Source organism: Electrona antarctica (genome assembly GCF_951216825.1).
Source record: "Electrona antarctica genome assembly, chromosome: 2".
Taxonomy (NCBI): Eukaryota; Metazoa; Chordata; class Actinopteri; order Myctophiformes; family Myctophidae; genus Electrona; species Electrona antarctica.
The window spans coordinates 13,796,219-13,816,112 of record NC_136807.1 but is presented as its reverse complement, the minus strand read 5'-3'; the positions used below and the strand labels follow the sequence as shown (position 1 = coordinate 13,816,112).

General features: G+C 45.4%; 1 protein-coding gene across 3 annotated transcripts in view; it reads left to right on the top strand.

The window, feature by feature from the left end:
• lamb2 (laminin, beta 2 (laminin S)) overlaps window positions 1-19,602 on the top strand; it is a 138,971-nt gene extending 119,369 nt beyond the window's left edge. For all 3 annotated transcript variants that reach the window (XM_079496075.1, XM_079496076.1, XM_079496077.1), the window contains 14 exons: window positions 1,153-1,377; window positions 3,424-3,641; window positions 4,619-4,715; window positions 5,620-5,801; window positions 7,651-7,841; window positions 9,322-9,506; window positions 10,361-10,602; window positions 11,370-11,573; window positions 12,326-12,470; window positions 13,476-13,683; window positions 14,174-14,315; window positions 16,219-16,395; window positions 16,552-16,711; window positions 17,779-19,602. In XM_079496075.1, coding sequence (XP_079352201.1) covers window positions 1,153-1,377; window positions 3,424-3,641; window positions 4,619-4,715; window positions 5,620-5,801; window positions 7,651-7,841; window positions 9,322-9,506; window positions 10,361-10,602; window positions 11,370-11,573; window positions 12,326-12,470; window positions 13,476-13,683; window positions 14,174-14,315; window positions 16,219-16,395; window positions 16,552-16,711; window positions 17,779-17,915 — 2,513 coding nt within the window. In that variant the 3' untranslated portion in view covers window positions 17,916-19,602. The remainder of the gene's footprint in view (window positions 1-1,152; window positions 1,378-3,423; window positions 3,642-4,618; window positions 4,716-5,619; window positions 5,802-7,650; window positions 7,842-9,321; window positions 9,507-10,360; window positions 10,603-11,369; window positions 11,574-12,325; window positions 12,471-13,475; window positions 13,684-14,173; window positions 14,316-16,218; window positions 16,396-16,551; window positions 16,712-17,778) is intronic.
• The last annotated feature ends 292 nt before the right edge of the window (window positions 19,603-19,894 follow it).

The following is a 19,894-nucleotide window of genomic DNA, read 5'->3' as shown; positions in this document are numbered from 1 at the left end:
AAATGGGTTAACGAATGAGAGCCGCTTAACATAATCCCAGAGTTACAAATGACTGTTGAACATGAGTAACAACGCTGATTCATCTGGGTGACATGCTACTGTAAATACTGTATATAAATAGCACTTTTTTAAGAAACTTAAAATGAAAGCTATACTGCTACAGACAAACATGATTTTGATGGATATTTCAAATGGAATTGCTGCTTGCCTGGGGACCCGGTTTCGCCTCCCGACCGAGGCTACATTGGTGGCAGCGGTGTGTATGGGTGACCTCTACAAGTATGTTCCCGGGCGGCACAGACAGACCTTAATCTAGTAGTCGACAGCTCCGTCAGTCTCCCTGGGGTGGAGGTCCCCCCAGTCAGTCGAGCCTAGCTCCTGGCTGGCGTGCGTGGACACGCTTCCAGGTGGGGGCGGGGGGTGGGGGTCGACTGTAGGCTATAGAGCGTCGCAGCCCCGCCCCCTACCGGGGCCCAGGAAATTATTCCCCGTTCATTTTCCTCATAGACATTTCAAAAAGTATTTATTTAAAGACCTTTTAAGCGTCGTACAAAGCCAACTCGAGTTGTGAGAAATCATGACAAAAAACACAATTAATTTGTTTTTGTTTTTTCACTTTTTTGTTTTTCTTCTTTGTAATTATTATTATTTTTTATTATTATTTTTGTTTGGTCCAAAATATTGTGTTTGTTGTCATGATTTGTCATGACTCGAGTTGGCTTCGTACGACACTTAAAAGGTCTTTAAATAAATACTTTTTGAAATGGGAAATGCATTGGGAATTATTTCCTGAGCCTGGCGTCGTCATGAAAGGGGGCGGGACTGCGACGCTCTATACAGTGCTGCGTTACTACTTGCTTATCGGGCCATGGCTCTTTAGTCGACTGGTAACGTACTCGTACTGTGCCTGTGGAATGGGGAACCCGGGTTCGCCTCCCGGCCGAGTCTACACTATGACAACGGGTATTGCATAGTAACTAAGTTTCCACCTTGCATCGTTCCCAAGTAGGCCGGTCTAGTAAGAACAAAATGGCCACCGTGTGAATTATGGCCAAAACTGTCCAAATATCTTTTATTGTTCCATCTGTCCTTCATTCCAACTCTTTCGCGTCTCTTTCGTTTCCCTATAATGTCTTCCCGTCTGCCCAACAGGTTCCCGCTGCGAGGAGTGCGCCCCGGGTTACTACGGCAACCCCTCCCAGGCCGGCGGGCGCTGCCAGCCGTGCCAGTGCAGCAACAACATCGACATGTCGGACGCGGGCGCGTGCGACCGCCGCACCGGGGAGTGCAAGAGGTGCCTCTACAACACGGAGGGCGCCAAGTGTGGCGTCTGCAAGAGCGGCTACTACGGAGACGCCGCGCGCCGCAACTGTAGAAGTGAGTTATTTCAGCCATGTGTTGATTTCTGACAGCAAATTTAGATTTGAGGTTTTAGTCGTATAGTCTCTTGAATAGTTTTTATTTCGTTTTAGTCACATTTTAGTCACCCGGAGTGTTTTAATGTTATTAGTGTAGTCTAAATCAGTGGTTCCCAAAGTGGGGTCCGGGAACCCCCAGGGGTCCTTGAGAGAGTTCCAGGGGGTACCCAAAATGTTTGGAACCAAATGGACCCTTATGGGTCTGTAACTCTGAGAGTGTACGAATCGAATTTGGTGAGAGTTAAATTAACATTGATTTTACAATATAAATCGGGGGTCCCAGAGATAGAAATGCCATTAATGGGGGTCTGTAGACTAATGCATGTCAAACTGAAATTAAACGGGTTGAGAATCACTGCTAGAGCCGTCAAAATCTTCTCTTATGGTGGTCCCTGGCATATCTTTTTCAAATGGGGGTCCGCGGGCTAATTAGTGTCAATTTGGGGGTCCTTGACATGAAAAGGTTTGGGAACCACTGATGTAAATAACATCAGATTTTAGTCAAATGTATTTTGGCGGGCCTTGATGGCATCGTAATGATCTTTTCTTAAAGGTTCCTCATGCTCAGACAGAGCTGGGCACGTCAGCCTTAAACTGAGCTCCCTGCTGTCATTCGGTCGGTTCAAGGGAATGCTTCAAGGCATTTTAAACTGTGATTGCTCCTGTTTCAACCAAGTTATTTTGTTGTTTGTTAGACTGGCTGCTCTGCATGAAGTTCCTTTGTAATTTACCCTGATTTATGATGTATTGATTGTACTATGTATGCATATTGTAGCCTCGGCTACATTGAAAATGAGGGCTTGAAGAATATGTAAACATCAGTGGAAAATGAGTAGTTCCCCCACATGGAGAGAATTCAGCTGGAAAAATGTGAGTCGTTTCTTTTGCACTCCAGCCCAGAAAAGACATTACACGTATCAGTCGGACTGTTGGAGACTCTGTGGGGAAACATTGGCAAATCATTTTCATGTGTTCTGGAGTTGCCCTTCTGTGGTTCCATTTTGGAGAAGTGTCCACAGTGTCCTGGAAGCAGTTTTTGGTGTTGACATTCCTTTTGATTTTAAAACCATGTATCTTGCAGATCTGGAGGGACTTCAATTTGTAAAGCAGGATCAGTATCTATTGAGGGTATTGCTGGTGGCATCCAAAAAAGCCTTAACAAAAAAGTGGCTTACAAATGTAATACCAACTATAAATGAATGGATTGATTTAATCTATAGTATATTTATTATGGAGAGAATTACATTCAGCTTCAGAGGTCAAGTTGAAGTCTTCACAGATAACTGGTTTAGATGGATTGCTCATGTTTCTACCATAAGACCTGATTTTGTATAGTTTCAGTTAAACCTGTTTAACATGTATATGCACCTGTATTATACTTATGTATTATGAATGTTCATCGATAGAGAAGAGAGGCAGACATCTCCCCTTGTGTGTATTGTACGTATATTGTCTTGTTTTGTTTTCGGTTGTATGTCTTGTCAATTGTCAGTCGTTCATGTATGTTTGATTAAAATTCAATAAAACGTAAATTGAAAAAAAAAGAAAATGAGGGCTTGGTTGCCCTCAATCGTACTTCTGAGTATAAATAAAGGTGATGATGATGATTTTACACTTTGAAAATAGCCGATCTCGAAGCTCACAGCACGTCGCACCGCTAGGCCGGCCCGGGCCAGGCACATCTTTTTTTTTATAGTAATATGAAGTAGTTAACCCATTCTGGACGGGAACCCTTTTTGGTGTTTTAAGCATCATGTTATGCTTTAGCTATTGAAAATAGCTAAAGATCTACAAGCTTGTAGCACGGCACTCGGTGCCGCGCTACGTCTGCTATTTTTGAAAAATCGTGAAAATGTGGTGCAAATCTTGAATATATTCTTTCAGAGCCAACGTATTTTCAGATGGGGGTCGGCAGCCAATTACATATCATTTTGGGGGTCCTTGAACATGTGTTCTTCAGAAAACTGTCAGGATTTAATTATGATGCTCCAACTCCTCCACCCAGGGTGCACCTGTAACTTCCTGGGTACAGAGGGCAGCCAGTGCATGGAGCGTGACGACTGCGTGTGCCAGCGCGCCACGGGCCAGTGCCAGTGTCTGCCTGGTGTCATCGGCCTGCCGTGTGACCACTGTGCCCCCAACCACTGGAACCTGGCGGCCGGGACGGGCTGCGAGGCGTGCGGCTGTGACCCCATGAACTCTGTCAGCTCCTCGTGCAATGAGGTATGACGCGTGTGCGTGCGTGTGCGTGCGTGCGTGTGTGTGTGTGTGTGTGTGTGTGTGTGTGCGTGCGTGCGTGCGTGCGTGCGTGCGTGCGTGTTTGCTCCTTGTGTGCGTGTGTACAAAATGCTAACTGTAGGATTGGTTATATTGTCAAGGACAGGAGTGATTCTTTCCTTTTCAAACTGTGTTGTTATGTTATTATTGTTATACTCATTTAGTATATCGGCTATAGAGCGTCGCAGTCCCGCCTCCTACCCTGGACCAGGAAATGATTCTCCGTTCATTTTCCTCATAGACATTTCTTAAAGTATTTATTTAAAGACGGTTACGCCGCGGACAAAGCCAACTCGAGTCGTGACAACTCATGACAACACAAACAATATTTTGGACCAAACAAATAATTACAAAGAAGAAAAACAACAAAAAAAGTGTTGTAACCTGCCGTTTTTTTCTTCTTTCTAATTATTTGTTCGGCCCAAAAAATTGTGTTTGTTGTCATGATTTGTCACGACTCGAGTTGGCTTTGTCCGCGGCGTAAACATCTTTAAATAAATACTTTCTGAAATGTCTATGAGGAAAATGAACGGAGAATAATTTCCTGGTCCAGGGTAGGGGGCGGGACTGCGACGCTCTATTGGCTGCAACCACATAAGCTTTCACTTGGTGGAACCAGTAGAAACCCTAATTAAGTGGACTATAATTTACTAAGCGCATATCATGATGATTTAAAAAGGCAGTTGGAAAGCACAGTTTGAAAATAAGAATCTCACCCGTGTGAGGTGAGGGGCACTCTTATCATCGTGCACCATCATGACGTAACATGTCTATTTGCTCAGACACATGACGTCAATTCTGCATTCATTGTCAAGGGGAATTTAATGCATGGGGGGTGAATGCATGAAAAATGCTCATAGCAGATCAAATACAGATTCTTAGATTTAGCTGTGGACTAACTAATAAAGTATTCAATGGTAAAGTTCACAGGTCAGTGTCAGTGTCGGGACGGCTTCGGGGGAAAGACCTGCACGGACTGTCGAGAGAACTACTGGGGAGACCCTCGGACTCAGTGCAGAGGTAAGGAACTACTGGGGAGACCCTATAGGACTCAGTGCAGAGGTAAGGAACATTATAAACTACTGGGGAGACCCTCGGACTCAGTGCAGAGGTAAGGAACTACTGGGGAGACCCTCAGACTCAGTGCAGAGGTAAGGAACTACTGGGGAGACCCTCAGACTCAGTGCAGAGGTAAGGAACTACTGGGGAGACCCTCGGACTCAGTGCAGAGGTAAGGAACTACTGGGGAGACCCTCGGACTCAGTGCAGAGGTAAGGAACTACTGGGGAGACCCTCGGACTCAGTGCAGAGGTAAGGAACTACTGGGGAGACCCTCGGACTCAGTGCAGAGGTAAGGAACTACTGGGGAGACCCTCGGACTCAGTGCAGAGGTAAGGAACTACTGGGGAGACCCTCGGACTCAGTGCAGAGGTAAGGAACTACTGGGGAGACCCTATAGGACTCAGTGCAGAGGTAAGGAACATTTTAAACTACTGGGGAGACCCTCGGACTCAGTGCAGAGGTAAGGAACATTATAAACTACTGGGGAGACCCTCGGACTCAGTGCAGAGGTAAGGAACATTATAAACTACTGGGGAGACCCTATAGGACTCAGTGCAGAGGTAAGGAACTACTGGGGAGACCCTATAGGACTCAGTGCAGAGGTAAGGAACATTATAAACTACTGGGGAGACCCTCGGACTCAGTGCAGAGGTGAGGAACATACAGAACTACCTCGCCCCCTGGCTACACGAGGCTAGTAATAGGCCTACATGTCCTTTGTTTCTGCCAATGTTGTACTGTGCTGTAGCCTGTTAATCTCTGCCTACCATTGTGCCACTGTCTCTTACACATCTTTTTCTCTATCTCTCTCTCTCTCTCTCTCTCTCTCTCTGTCTCTGTCTCTCTCTCTCTGTGCATCCAGCATGTGACTGTGACTGGCGCGGCATAGCGTCCTCTCAGTGCAACAGGGCGACGGGCCACTGCCTGTGCGAGCAGGGCGTGTCGGGCGTGCGCTGTGACCAGTGCGCCCGGGGCTTCTCGGGCCAGTTCCCAAACTGCCAGCCCTGTCACCAGTGTTTCGGGGACTGGGACCGCATTGTCCAGGTACGTACCGTACCGTACACCATGTAGTGTTGACTTTGTCGCTGATAAAAACTAAATTAAAACTAAGCGACCATGACTAAAAGTAAGACAAAATATATTGACAATTTGGTCAATATAACAACGTGTCGCACTGCGGCGACATGTTGTGAGTCCTTGTAGAATGTAGATGGTTGTCATCACAAGTTTGAAACAGAATTTGTTTCCCCCCCATGCCGCCGACAAGTCGTTTTATGCTTGGGTGTGCTCTGAAAATAGCGTCACAGCGCAACACTTTGTGAGCTTGTAGATCAGCTATTTTCAGCACGCAACCAGCACACAATTTTCAGCACTCATGTGTGATATGCCACACATTTAGGAATCCACGATATAATCTGTAGCATAATCGGAATAGGCCATAAAAATGCCATATCGGTAACGGAATGGTCTCAGATTATTTAATCGGTTTTCACCAGCAAAACATGTTTTAAATAAAAAATGTAAAAATGCATCAATGAGTTCAATATAAATCAAAAGTTTCTAGTACCTCGATCTAGTCTAGAACAAAAGCCAAATCAAATATGATATTTATTGATTGATTGAATACTTTATTAACAGGCTTTGGGCCAAGCCCCTATAGGGCCTAGGCTTGTTTCCATTGTGGTCCTCTGTAACCCAGACAAGACTGAGCTTCTCTTCTTCCCAGCTAAGTCCTGCCCGATGCGGGAGCTAACTATTTCCGTAGACAACGCCCTGGTAACGTCTGTCCCAACAGCCAGGAACCTTGGTGTTGTCCTGGACAGTCAGCTCTCGTTCAAAACTCACATCACAGCTGTCACTCGATCCTGTAGGTTCACACTCTATAACATACGACGAATTAGACCGTTCCTCACCCAGGAATCATCCCAGCTCCTAATCCAGACAACAGTCCTGTCAAAACTTGACTATTGTAACTCTCTCCTTACTGACCTACCGGCATGTGCACTGAAGCCTCTCCAACTGATCCAAAATGCCGCAGCTCGCTTGGTCTTCAACCAGCCAAAATTCTCACATGTCTCCCCCCTGCTCCGCTCCCTGCACTGGCTCCCGGTCGCTGCCCGCACAGAATACAAAACTCTGATGTTGGCATTTAAAGCAACCAAAGGTATGGCTCCCCCATATCTTGCCAGCATGATTGAACCCTACAAACCCTCCCGCGCACTCAGATCAGCCAACGCAGGGAAGCTGGAAGTACCCTCACTAAAAACGCCGGGACAACGCTCCACACGTCCCAAACTCTTCTCCCTTCTGGCCCCAAAACTGTGGAATGCACTTCCCGTTGCAATCAGAACTGCAGCATCACTCCCGATCTTCCGCCGTAGTCTGAAAACCCACCTTTTCAGACTCCATCATGGCCCATAGCACTTACCCTACCCCCCTTAGACAGCACTTCTTAGACTTATATAGCATTTGAAACAGACTTATAGCATGTCATGTAGACAGCACAATAAGTGCATTGTATGTAGTCATAGCACTTCATAGTATATATGTACAGCATAGTATAGCATATATGTATAGTTTATATGTATAGTGTCATTATATAGATATGTTCTAGTCACGTTCTTAGCTTACGCATGTTTCGCGATAAATGCATTTTACATATGTGATGTATTCCCATGCTTTTTGTTCTTGCTTAATGTAAGTCGCTCTGGATTAAGAGCGTCTGCTAAATGCCTAAATTGTAAATTGTAAATTGTATAATATCGGAATCGGTCAGTATCGGTATCGGCAGATATGACCCTGCAAATAATCGGAGATCAGATATCAGTCATAATTTCATAAGCGTGCACCCCTACACACATTCATGGGTCTCTCTCTCTGGTCTCACCACCAGGACCTGGCGGTGCGTACCAAGGCCCTGTCAGAGCGCGCTCATGAGATCCAGACCACGGGGCTCACCGGGGCGTACGAGAAGGCCTTCCGGGACCTGGAGGAGAAGCTGGCGCTCGCCCAGGGCATCGTCAACGCACGCAACGCCACCGCCACCGCCGTCACCACGCTGATGGAGCTCATCGAAGACCTCAGGTATAAAGCGTGTTGTAATAATGTCAGTAGCAGTGCGGAGTGCACATATACACTAGGGGGTGCTAGAGTACCCCCTGCCCTTTTCCCTCTGGACAAATGTGCCATTTTCTTTTCTTTTTTGTGTGTACACTGTACAGTATGTGGATTGTGGACCATGGTGACATTGATCAATTCTTGATTCTTGATTCTCTGATCTTATTTATGCCCCAAAATCTATAAATCTCACACTATTAAGGCAACCGGCCGGTTCCACGCGCTGCACAAGGTGCCCTTTTTTCACCTGAGCACCTGCCCCTCTAAATGTCTATGCACGCCACTGGTCAGTAGTCTGAAAACCCACCTCTTCAGACTCCATCATGGCCCGTAGCACTTGCCCTAGCCCTGACATTTTTATATAGACTTAGATAGCATTTTATGTAGACTTATAGCATTTTTATGTAGACATACTGTAGCACTATAAAGTATACATGCATAGTTCCACTACAGTATATTGATATTCGACTGTTACGTTCTTAGCTTACGTATGATTCATGATAACTACTTTTTATGTACAGTATGTGATGTATTGCCATGCTTTTTGTTCTTGCTTAATGTAAGTCGCTCTGGATTAAGAGCGTCTGCTAAATGCCTAAATTGTTGACCCGTAAACAGAAATTTGACATTCGCCCTGGCAGGACCTAAACTAGTGAAATTAGCAGATCTACAAGCTCACGACTTGTCGCTTCTTCTCGCCACATTGGAATTTCTTAGATTTGTATCTCTTGTAGTAATACAATGTGTTACAGTATGAATAATAAATAGACGTGCCTGGTGTGACTGGCACAGTATGTTTAGGCCCTAAACATACGCTGAACCCCTAAACTTTAGGGGTTCAGTGTCTTGCTCAAGGACACTTCGAACTGGGATATGCAATGTGTATAACGGCCGGGCTACACCGGGCGATTTTGTGCGCGTTTACGAGGGCGTATACGCACACACACGCACACACGCTTTTAGGTCCAGTCCTATTTTAAGTGCACGTACGTACGTGGGGCTCGCGTGTGTGCGTAAACGCGCGCGAAAAGCCTGGTGTAGCCCGGCCGTAACATTAATATATTGAACATTAAAGACAGAATTGGCTGTTTGTGGCATCAGTGGCGTGCACAGATAGACACTAGGGGGTGCTAGAGCAAAAACTGAAAACTTTTTCTTTGGTACAGTTTTTCTTTGGTACAGTACAGTATGTGGACCATGGTGACATTGATACATTTTTGATAAAAAAGCTCCTAATATATTATTTAGGTCCCAAAATCTATAAATCTCACACTATTAAGGCAACCGGCCGGTTCCACGCGTTGCACAAGGTGCCCTTTTTTCACTTGAGCACCTGCCCCTCTAAATGTCTGTGCACGCCACTGTGTGGCATTATATAACGCCCACAACTCAAATCTAGTTGTATCATTTGATTCTCGTTGCCCCACCCCCACCACCACCACCGCAGAGCTCAGATTGGCGAGACCACGGACACCCTGACCCGTCTGGAGGGAGACCTGACCATCGTCCAGGACACCAACTCGGAGGCGAGCAAGGAGCTGAGTGCCCTGGAGAGAGAGGCCAAGGAGCTGAACCTCACCTCCCAGCAGCTCCACAGACACCTGGACATCCTCAAGAACTCCAACTTCCTGGGTGAGAAGAGGCAGTGTTGTTTTTGGCAGCAAATTTCGATTTTAGTTTTAGTCATTAGTCTCTTGAATAGTTTTCATTTTTTAGTCACGTTTTAGTCACCTGGAATGTCTTAGTGTTAGTCTAGTTTTAGTCGACTACATATCATACGATTTTAGTCGACTAAATGTACAGTTGATTTAGTCGACTAAAATGTATTTTGGCGGGCCTTGATGCCGTCGTAATGACAGTTTTTACAACAAAATAGCCGTTCTACAGCGCGACGCGTTGTGAGCTTGTAGATCGGCTATTTTCAGCATGCAACCAACTATACTAATGACTTACAGTATACTGGATATCTTGTCCACCAGTCCCTTCTTAACATTTTAGTCTAGTTTTTATTTGTTGACAACATTGTCAGTATATTTAGTCTTAGTTTTAGTCATCAAAGCATAGTTTTCATTTAGTTTCCATTTAGTTTTCATCAGTGAAAAAAGGTAGTCGACGAACATTTCTCATCTTAGTTTTAGTCGATCTACAAGCTCGAGCTATGAGCTTGTAGATCTGCTATTTTTGAAAAATCGTGAAAATGTGGCGCAAATCTTTGAATATATATATTCTTTCAGAGCGAGCGTTTTTAACTCAAATCTTTGCTTCTGGGGAGGTGGGTCCCTGGAACAACATATTTTCAGATGGGGGGGCCAATATACAATTTTTTTGGGTCCTTGACATGAAATAGTTTTAGAACCACCGATATAGAAACACGGGTTTTTTCAGAAAACTGTCAGGATTTACAAGACGTTTTGTAGAATCTGGTCTCAGGTCTAAATTAGTTAATATATTCTTTGAACCCCCCCCCCCCCCCCCCCCCCCCCCAGGTGCGTACGACAGCATCCGTAGCTCCTACAACCAGTCTCGCGACGCCGAGCGCCGGGCCAACACGTCCACGACCACGAAGCCCAGCGCGGTCAGTCAGTCGGCCGACACTCGCCGCCGCACCGAGCGGCTCATCAACGCCAAGAAGGACGACTTCAACCGCAAGAACGCCCTCAACAAGCGAGCCTTGGGGGACCTCAACGCCCGAGCACAGGGCCTGGACATGAAGAAGATCAATGAGAAGGTCTGTTACGATGAGCTATCTGAGTCTTTTTTGCCAGGTGCTTGAACAGCACCCTGGCCTACATTCACTACTACCTCTAGTAGCGACCGTACTAGACACTTTTTCATGATTGGCTGCCTTGTCTCTAGGCTGCGCCTCTAAGCCAATGGAAGAATTACCCATAAAACCCTGAACGGCATAAAACCAAGCCCCCAAGAAAGGCTTACCAAAATGTGGTGGTCAAATGCGGAAGTAGAGCGTTCTTCCGGCTACTTAGAAAAATCCTTTAACTTAGTATTAATTCATGAAAACTTTTTGTGGGAATGCCGTTTTGAAAATGTTTGAAATTATAATAATTAAAAACAAAATGTAGGAAACAAAAAAAAGAATTAACCCATACAATTGTGTCCGTGACCCACTGTTTGGGAATAACAGAATGAGTGGCTCAGAGCCTCAGCCTGATCCCTTTGGTCTAGTGGTTAAGATGTTGGGCTTTCACACGGGACACCCGAGTTTGAATCCCGGGGCGTTAACATTGGTGCCGTGACCCGGATCGGGTTTCCCCGTGGGAGGAGGTCAAAATGGGGGCTAGCAGAGTGGCTCAACTGCCTCAGCCTCATGGCCTCAAAAGTCTAATATCTGCCCCAGTCCATAGGGATACCTCTTTGAACTAGTGGTTAATGGACTTTCAGGCGGGAGCCCCGAGTTTGAATCCCGGGCGTTATCGATATAAATACAAATATAAATGGTGCCTGCCTATGTATAATATGTACCCGCTGTCCCACCAGGTGTGCGGGGCCCCAGGCGACGCCCCCTGCGGAGAGAGCCCCTGTGGCGGCGCGGGCTGCCGCGATGACGAGGGCCAGCGTCACTGCGGGGGCCTGAACTGCAACGGAGCCGTGTCCATGGCCGACCACGCCCTGAAGAGAGCCAGAGACGCAGAGACGGAGCTCAACACCGCCATGGGAGAGGTGGACGGACTCTATACCAAGGTATGGGAGAGGTGGACGGACTCTATACCAAGGTATGGGAGAGGTGGACAGACTCTATACCAAGGTATGGGAGAGGTGGACGGACTCTATGCCAAGGTATGGGAGAGGTGGACGGACTCTATACCAAGGTATGGGAGAGGTGGACGGACTCTATACCAAGGTATGGGAGAGGTGGACGGACTCTATACCAAGGTATGGGAGAGGTGGACGGACTCTATACCAAGGTATGCAGAGGAGAGCTGGACGGACTCTATACCAAGGTATGGGAGAGGTGGACGGACTCTATACCAAGGTATGCAGAGGAGAGGTGGACGGACTCTATACCAAGGTATGCAGAGGAGAGGTGGACGGACTCTATACCAAGGTATGCAGAGGAGAGGTGGACGGACTCTATACCAAGGTATGCAGAGGAGAGGTGGACGGACTCTATACCAAGGTATGCAGAGGAGAGGTGGACGGACTCTATACCAAGGTATGGGAGAGATGGACAGACTCTATACCAAGGTATAGAGTCCGTCGACTTTACCGGCCGTGTAAGTCCCCTAACCTCATATCAGTCGTAACCGGCCGTGTAAGTCAGTTTCACAATGTTTTCACTTCGGCGGCAGTAATTTCACTTCTGTGTTTCCTAATCACAGCCAGTAGACATGCAGTCGGCTCCAGGCGATCCTGCTGGCTTGCATTCGAGTGATAAGTAACCTACTGGTGATTATTGTTTGATAACATTGGAAGCGGGTGTCTTTCCTGTGCAGGTAGCGGAGGCCAAGACCAAGGCGGAGGAGGCCAAGGGTAAAGCCCAGGCAGCGCTGGACAAGGCCACGGCCACCAAGAACAAGGTGGAACGCTCCAACAACGACCTGAGAGACCTCATCAAACAGATCCGAGACTTCCTCACGCGTGAGTCGATAACACGGCACAGATCATGTACTGTAGAGCAGTGGTTCCCCAACTTTTTCATGTCAAGGACCCCCCAAATTGACACTTATTAGCACGCGGAGGCGTGGACCCCCATTTGAAAAGGTGATGCCATGGGCATGGACCTCCATAAGAGAAGATTTTTACGGCTCTAGCAGCCATCTCAGCCATTTTCATTTCAAGGACCCCAGGTTTGACCTGAATTAGGCTACAGTCCTCCATTTAATGGCATTTCTATCTCTGGGACCCCAATTTATATTGTAAAATCGAAGTTAATTTAACTCTGAGAGTGTACAAACTGGGTGAATAAATACCAGCACTCACGTTATCCGTTAGGATTCTTGTTTTATTTCAGTTTTCCCCAGCAGGCATAACAAACAGACAGACGGATGTTTCGGCCGGGTGGCCTTCTTCAACTATAATCTAGAAGTGAATGTTTCTGTGTCACTTATAAAGGGGACCTGGGTGCGTTGCACTAAACGGTCCGGGTGCACTAAATACATCATTACATCAATAAATTAGTCAAGTTGTACAAGTTATTTCCATTAGGAGAGTAGTATCAAAAACTAACATAAAATAAAACACAATAAATAAACACAATAACCATATGCAGCATATTGAGATCCTTGACGGAAACAGTATAAAAAATAATCTGACCTGTGCAGGTCTCTAAGACCCCTCTAAGACTGAAATGAAACAAGAATCCTAACGGATAACGTGAGTGCTGGTATTTATTCATTCAGTATACCTTCCAGAACCGTGCACTACATGGAACTATTCAACTGAGTGCTTGCTCTCATCTTCTTCTTAAAGTGTACAAACTGGGCCCATTTGGTTACAAACTAGCTGGGGACCCCCTGGAACTGCCTCCTGGAACTGGGGTCCTTGACATGAAAATGTTTTGGAACCACTATAAGATTGAACAGGCCTTCCTCTGTCATATACTGTACACATACAGTAACTCTGTATATATATCTCTCTGTGCAGAAGAAGGCGCGGAGCCGGACAGCATCGAGAGGATAGCGAGCCGCGTGCTGGAGCTGTCCATCCCCGCGTCGCCCCAGCAGATCAGACACCTGGCGGACGAGATCAAGGAGCGCGTCCGCAGCCTGTCCAACGTGGACGCCATCCTGGACCAGACGCAGGACGACGTGCGCAAGGCCGAGCAGCTGCTGCTGGACGCCAAGAGGGCCAGGTGGGTCTCATCCCTACTGTTCGGTGACATGTAAACCCATTTAGACCTGAGAACGATTCTAAAAAGATGGCTTCTAAATCCTGACATTTTTCTGGAAAACCCTATGTTTCTATGTCAGTGGTGCTCAACCTTTTTCATGTCAAGGTCCCCAAAAATCTATGTATTTGGCCGCCGACCCCCATCTCAAAATATGTTGTTCCAGGGACCCTCCCAGAAGCAAAGATTTGAGTTAAGATTTGCGCCACATTTTCACGATAAAAAAACAAAAACAGATCTACAAGCTCGTGGCGCGGCACTCGGTGCCGCTGAGTTGGCAGTGCCCGGGATCGAACCCATGAACTTGTGGTCCAAAGGCGAGAGCTCAAAGCTACGTAAAGCTCTAAGTAAAGCATAAATACCTCAACATTGTACTTGAGTACAGTACTTACGTAAATGTACCTTGTGCGTGTGCGTGTGCGTGTGCGCGCGCGTGTGTGTGTGTGTTCCTCAGGCATCGTGCGGAGGGTGTGAAGAGCACAGCGGAGACGGTGAAACAGGCCCTGGTGGACGCTAAGAGCGCTCAGGCATCGGCTGAGAAGGCCATCGCTAGAGCCAAGGCTGACATCGGGGAAACCGAGGCTCGACTCGTGCAGGTAGAATCATTCATGCATGCATTAATTCATTAATTCATTCATTCATTCATATATTCATTCATTCATTCATTCATTCATTCATTCAAACCTTTATGTATTCTCGGAAGACATTGAGCTCACCCTCATTTGCAGTGTCGTCGAGATACACATAATACAACATTTCAAAGCAATAAACAAATCAGAACAGAACAGCAACATTTCCTCATCGCGTGACGTAGCACGTATGTTTAACCCATTCAGGGTGGGAACCCCTCTTGCTGTTTTAAGCATTATGTTATACTTTAGCTGTTGCCACGCTACGAGCTTGTAGATCTGCTATTTTCAAAATGTTAAATATATATTCTTTCAGAGCGAACGTTTTTAACTCAAATCTTTGCTTCTGGGGGGGGGGGGGGGGGGGGATTCCTGGAACAACATATTTTTTCCGATTTTGTGGTCCTTGACATGAAATATTGAGAACCACTGATATAGAATCATAGGTATTTCAGTAGAAGACTTTTTTTTCTTTTCTTTTTTTACGTCAGGCCTAAATGGGTTAAAAACAGTTGCAGACACTTGGGGGTAAGTCTGCAATCAATCAACCCAGTGGTGGAAAAAGTACTCAATCTTTTAAAGTATCAATACTGCAATGTAGAAATGATCCGTTGCAAGTAAAAGTCCGGAATTCAACACTTACTTGAGTAAAAGTTCAAAAGCATTGGCTTAAAAATGTACGTTAAGTAGCAAAAGTAAAAGTACTATTTTGTGCAGAATGGCCCATTTAAAGTTTTCAAATAATAATTTAATAAATCTTTGAAAATAGCAGAATCTACAAGCTCACAGTGCGTGGCATCGTGACTGAAATACATATATAGTCTTAGGGTAGTAACTAAAGTAACTAGTAACTAAAGTTTTCAAATAAATGTAGTGGAGTAAAAGTACAATATTTGCATCTCAGATGTAGCCTACCTGTCATGATCAGTCAGTCAGTCAGTCATTCTGTCACGCCACCATATATGGCCGTCAGTCCATCATGCCTTGTGACACGCTCCATATATGGCCGTCTACATATATGAAGGTCACGACACTGACCTCATCAAACCCTGTATAGCCATACATGGAGAAGACTGGATCATCACCTAGATCTATACTGTATGGAGCCGGCCCAGCAACTCTACATCTGACCTCAAACCTCAAACCCTTAGATCTCCATATATGGAGCTGACCTGTTCTGACATTCCATATGTTGATCCCTCCTCACCCGTCCTTCCTCTTCGATGTCTCCCTTTTGACTGATACCTGTCCATTCAAACTCTAGACGGATCCACCCCAAAGTTATTAGTGCAGCTGTGCCCGGCAGCCGGCGGAAACTAGAGTTCTCAACAGGCCCGAAATGTAAGGCCCGGCCCAACCTTATGGCCAGGCGGGGCTTCGAGGCAGCCCCCCGAAGCCCCGCCTGGCCATTATAACGACATCCAGGCCCGCCAAAATACATTTTAATCGACAAAATCAGCTGCAGATTCAGTTGACTAAAATCTTATGATATTTAGTCGACTAAAACTAGACTAACACTTAAGACATTCCAGGTGACTAAAATGTGACTAAAACGAAATGAAAACTATTCAAGAGACTATGACTGAAACTAAAATCAAAATTTGCTGCCAAAAACACTGATCATCGTACTGTACTGTATTATGTGCTGCCTTGTTGTCGGGTGCTGTACTTTGACTGTTTAGACAGTTTTTGGTTTAGACTAGTCATTGGTTAGACCAGTCATTAGTCCTACAACTACAACACAACTACAACCTATCTCAAACCCTCACCCTAAACCTAACCTCCCACGGGGCAGCACACCTAAACCTAACCTTAACGCATGTCTAACCAATGACTAGTCTAAACTAAGTATGCACCCCCTTGTGGTCAGATTGAGTCGGAGACGTCCAACAGTGAGAAGGACCTGAGCGAGGCCATGGACCGCCTGGGCACCCTGGGACGAGAGATCGACGCCCTGAAGACCCAGCGTGCCAACAACAGCATGGCCGCCGCGCGGGCAGAGGAGACCGCCACCATGGCACGAACTAAAGCAGAGGAGGCCAAGCAGGTGTGTGTGTACGACTGTGCGTGCGTGTGTTTGCGTCCGTGCGTAGCATTTACTGTATGGCTTCAACAGAATATCTTTAGAATATCTCTGTATAATGTATAAATTATATCTTGTGGATCACCCTGGATTTATGCTGTTTTCTGTGTTGATGTTCAGATTCTGGACGGCCAGCTGACTGATAAATACCACGAGGTGCAGCAGCGCGTCGACACCAAGGCCAAGGTGGTGCAGGACGCCAAGAAGAGAGCAGAGAGGCTCCGAGACGAAGCCAAAGAACTGCTGAGGGATGCTCAGAGCAAGCTGCAAAGACTAGCAGGTGTGTGTGTGGGCATATGTGTGTGTATGCAGAAGCATAGTTGTCTAGTCTCACGTAGCCAGACAACTATTCCACAATCTCCGAATGCTATATAAGAGTCTGGAACTACACCTCCTGAAATCCGGAAGGAAGTTGCCATTTCCATTCACGGAAATATATTTTAAAATATCTTTACATTTTCATTTCTGCTAAGCAACAAGCTATATATGCTTAGATGATTTCTATTTATATCAGCATACATTTGCGTGACTGTAAAGACGAAACGGAAGTGGGGAGGAGTCTCCACTTCCGCTTTATATTTTACTCATGATCAGAGCTTCCGTTTCTCCAGACTGTATGACGGAAGCATTTATATTTTACTCATGATCAGAGCTTCCGTTTATCCAGACTGTATGATGGAAGCATTTATATTTTACTCATGATCAGAGCTTCCGTTGCTCCAGACTGTATGACGGAAGCATTTATATTTTACTCATGATCAGAGCGTCCGTTTCTCCAGACTGTATGACGGAAGCATTTATATTTTACTCATGATCAGAGCTTCCGTTGCTCCAGACTGTATGATGGAAGCATTTATATTTTACTCATGATCAGAGCTTCCGTTGCTCCAGACTGTATGACGGAAGCATTAGAAAATTGGGAGAGGCAACAGTCTGACAACGGAAGACTAATAGTTGTCTAACCCGTCGCAGACACGTTGTTATGGGTCTCCTTCGTTTTTGTTACCTACATTTGTATTTTAATTATTATTATATTATTATATATTATTATTTCAAAACATTTTCAAAAAACATTCCCAAAAAAGCAAAACTTATCATGAATTAATAACAAAATTCAATGATTTTTTTTTCTTCAGTAATGTCATGAAGAAATGAAAGAAAAATCTTAAGAAATTCCATAAATTAGAACAAATATTTAAGAAGTAGTGAAAATAGATGATCTGCTATTTTCACCAGTTCGGGTCCCGTGGGAACATCTAATTTCTGTTTTGGGTCACGGGCTGAAACGTTTGTGGGAACCACTGGTACACTAACCGGTCGTTGGCGTTCCTCTGTGTCCCGCCACAGAGCTGGAGAAGGATTACGAGGAGAACCAGAGGCGGCTGGAGGGGAAAGCTCGGCAGCTGGACGGCCTGGAGGACAAGATGAGAGGCATCCTCAACGATATCAACAAGCAGATCCAGATCTACAACACCTGCCAGTAAACCTGATGATGCAGAGAGTTCCTCCTGACTGCACTGTTCGTTCATTCATTCATTCATTCATTCATTCATTCATTCATTCATTCATTCATTCATTCTTCAACAGGCAACAGGCCAGCTGTCAGACTAGTAGCCTATACACAATCTTTGAACCAAACATTATTTGGTTTTAAAGTAAAAAACGAACAAGAAACGTGAAGAAATGTTGGACTGCGTGTTATATATGATGTCCTAACTGTTGGGCATATGTAAATTGTCTGCCAAGCTTGAAACGTTTGACATGTCTTTCAGACAAAGACACGCGTGCCCTTCACAGTGTCATCTGAGTTTCGAGGCTTCATCTCATGTCATGTAATGTTTTGTATTTTAGTTTTTCAAAAGAACCAAAACCAGCGTGACTAATACACAGGTCAAACAGAACACATGTTTTAGTGTTTGACTGCTGTACAGCTGCCCATACACAGGTTCTGAGGAGATCCAGTTTGTCAATAAACACAACTTAAGGCAAGCCACATACCAGGACGGCAACGTAAATGTCACGTGACAGATCCTGCCGATTGAGATGCTTGTTTACAGCCACACCCTGCTCATAGAACATTTCATGGTAGGGGTTCAATGCCTTGCTCAAGGGCACTTCAGTGGTGGTAATTTTAACGTGCCGGTCCGGGGATTCGAACTGGCGACCTTCCGGTATCAAGACCGCTCCGCAAACCGTTCGGCCACCGCTGCCCAAGTGCAACAATCGGAAAAGTATTGATCTTGATAAAGTAGCCCTGTGTTTCTCACACTTGGATTATTATACATGCTGAATTGATTGTGTTAGAATGAATGATACATGATCATTCTGTGCTAGTGTGAACTAGCACGCTTTTTGCCATGCAGAGGAGTGCCACTAATGGCAGTACCACCGGTGCAGCTGTACACTGTGTTTCCTTGTGCCTTATTATCCCATTTACGTCGAAATTAAAAACAAACGTTCGCTCTGAAAGAATATGTATTCAAAGATTTGTGCTGCATTTTTACGATTTTTCAAAAATAGCAGACCTACAAGCTCGTAGCGCGCCACTCGGTGGCGCGCTATGAGCTTGTAGATCTGCTATTTTTCTATTGCTAAAGTATAACATAATGCTTAGTTAAAACACCAAAAGGGGGTCCAGAATGGGTTATACTATTATAGCAGTGGTTCTGAAACGTCATGCCAAGCACCCCTAAATTAATGTGCATTTGGCTGAGGACCAGTGGCGTGCACAGACATTTAGAGGGGCAGGTGCTCAAGTGGAAAAAAGGGCACTTTGTGCAGCGCGTGGAACCGGCCGGTTGCCTTAATAGTGTGAGATTTATAGATTGTGGGGCCTAAATAATATATTAGAAGCTTTTTATCAATATGATCAATGTTACCATGGTCCACATACTGTACAGTGTAACTGTACAAAATAAGAAAACTCTAGCACCCCCTAGTGTCTATCTGTGCACGCCACTGCTGAGGACCCCCATCTGAAAAGATGTTGTGCCAAGGAGGACCCCATACAAGAGTTGTGGTGTTAAAAATGTAAAAATATATATATATATATCTTAACATTTTCAAAGAATGTCAATATTTCTTTTTAAATAGATGACCCTTCCCTGGTGACACTTTGAGAATGAGAAACTCTGCTTTTAGACCACATACAGTACCGCCATAACTCTGGAAGTGTACAAATGGAACCAAATGGAGTCGTTAGGGTCCATTTGGTTCCATTTGTACACTTTCAGAGTTACAGCCACATCCGTGTCCCATTTGGTTCCTATTTCTAACTATCCATCATTTATCTCTGGGGGGAATAACCCACTCAAGGACCCCTGGAGGTCCCCGGACCCCACTTTCAGTAGCACTGCCTTAATAGCATGTCAATTTCTTGTACATTTTGTCAGTGTACTTTTTTGGAAGCGTGAATAAAACATGTAAAATATTTTTGTTTGACCAGTCTGCAGCTGGCAACCTC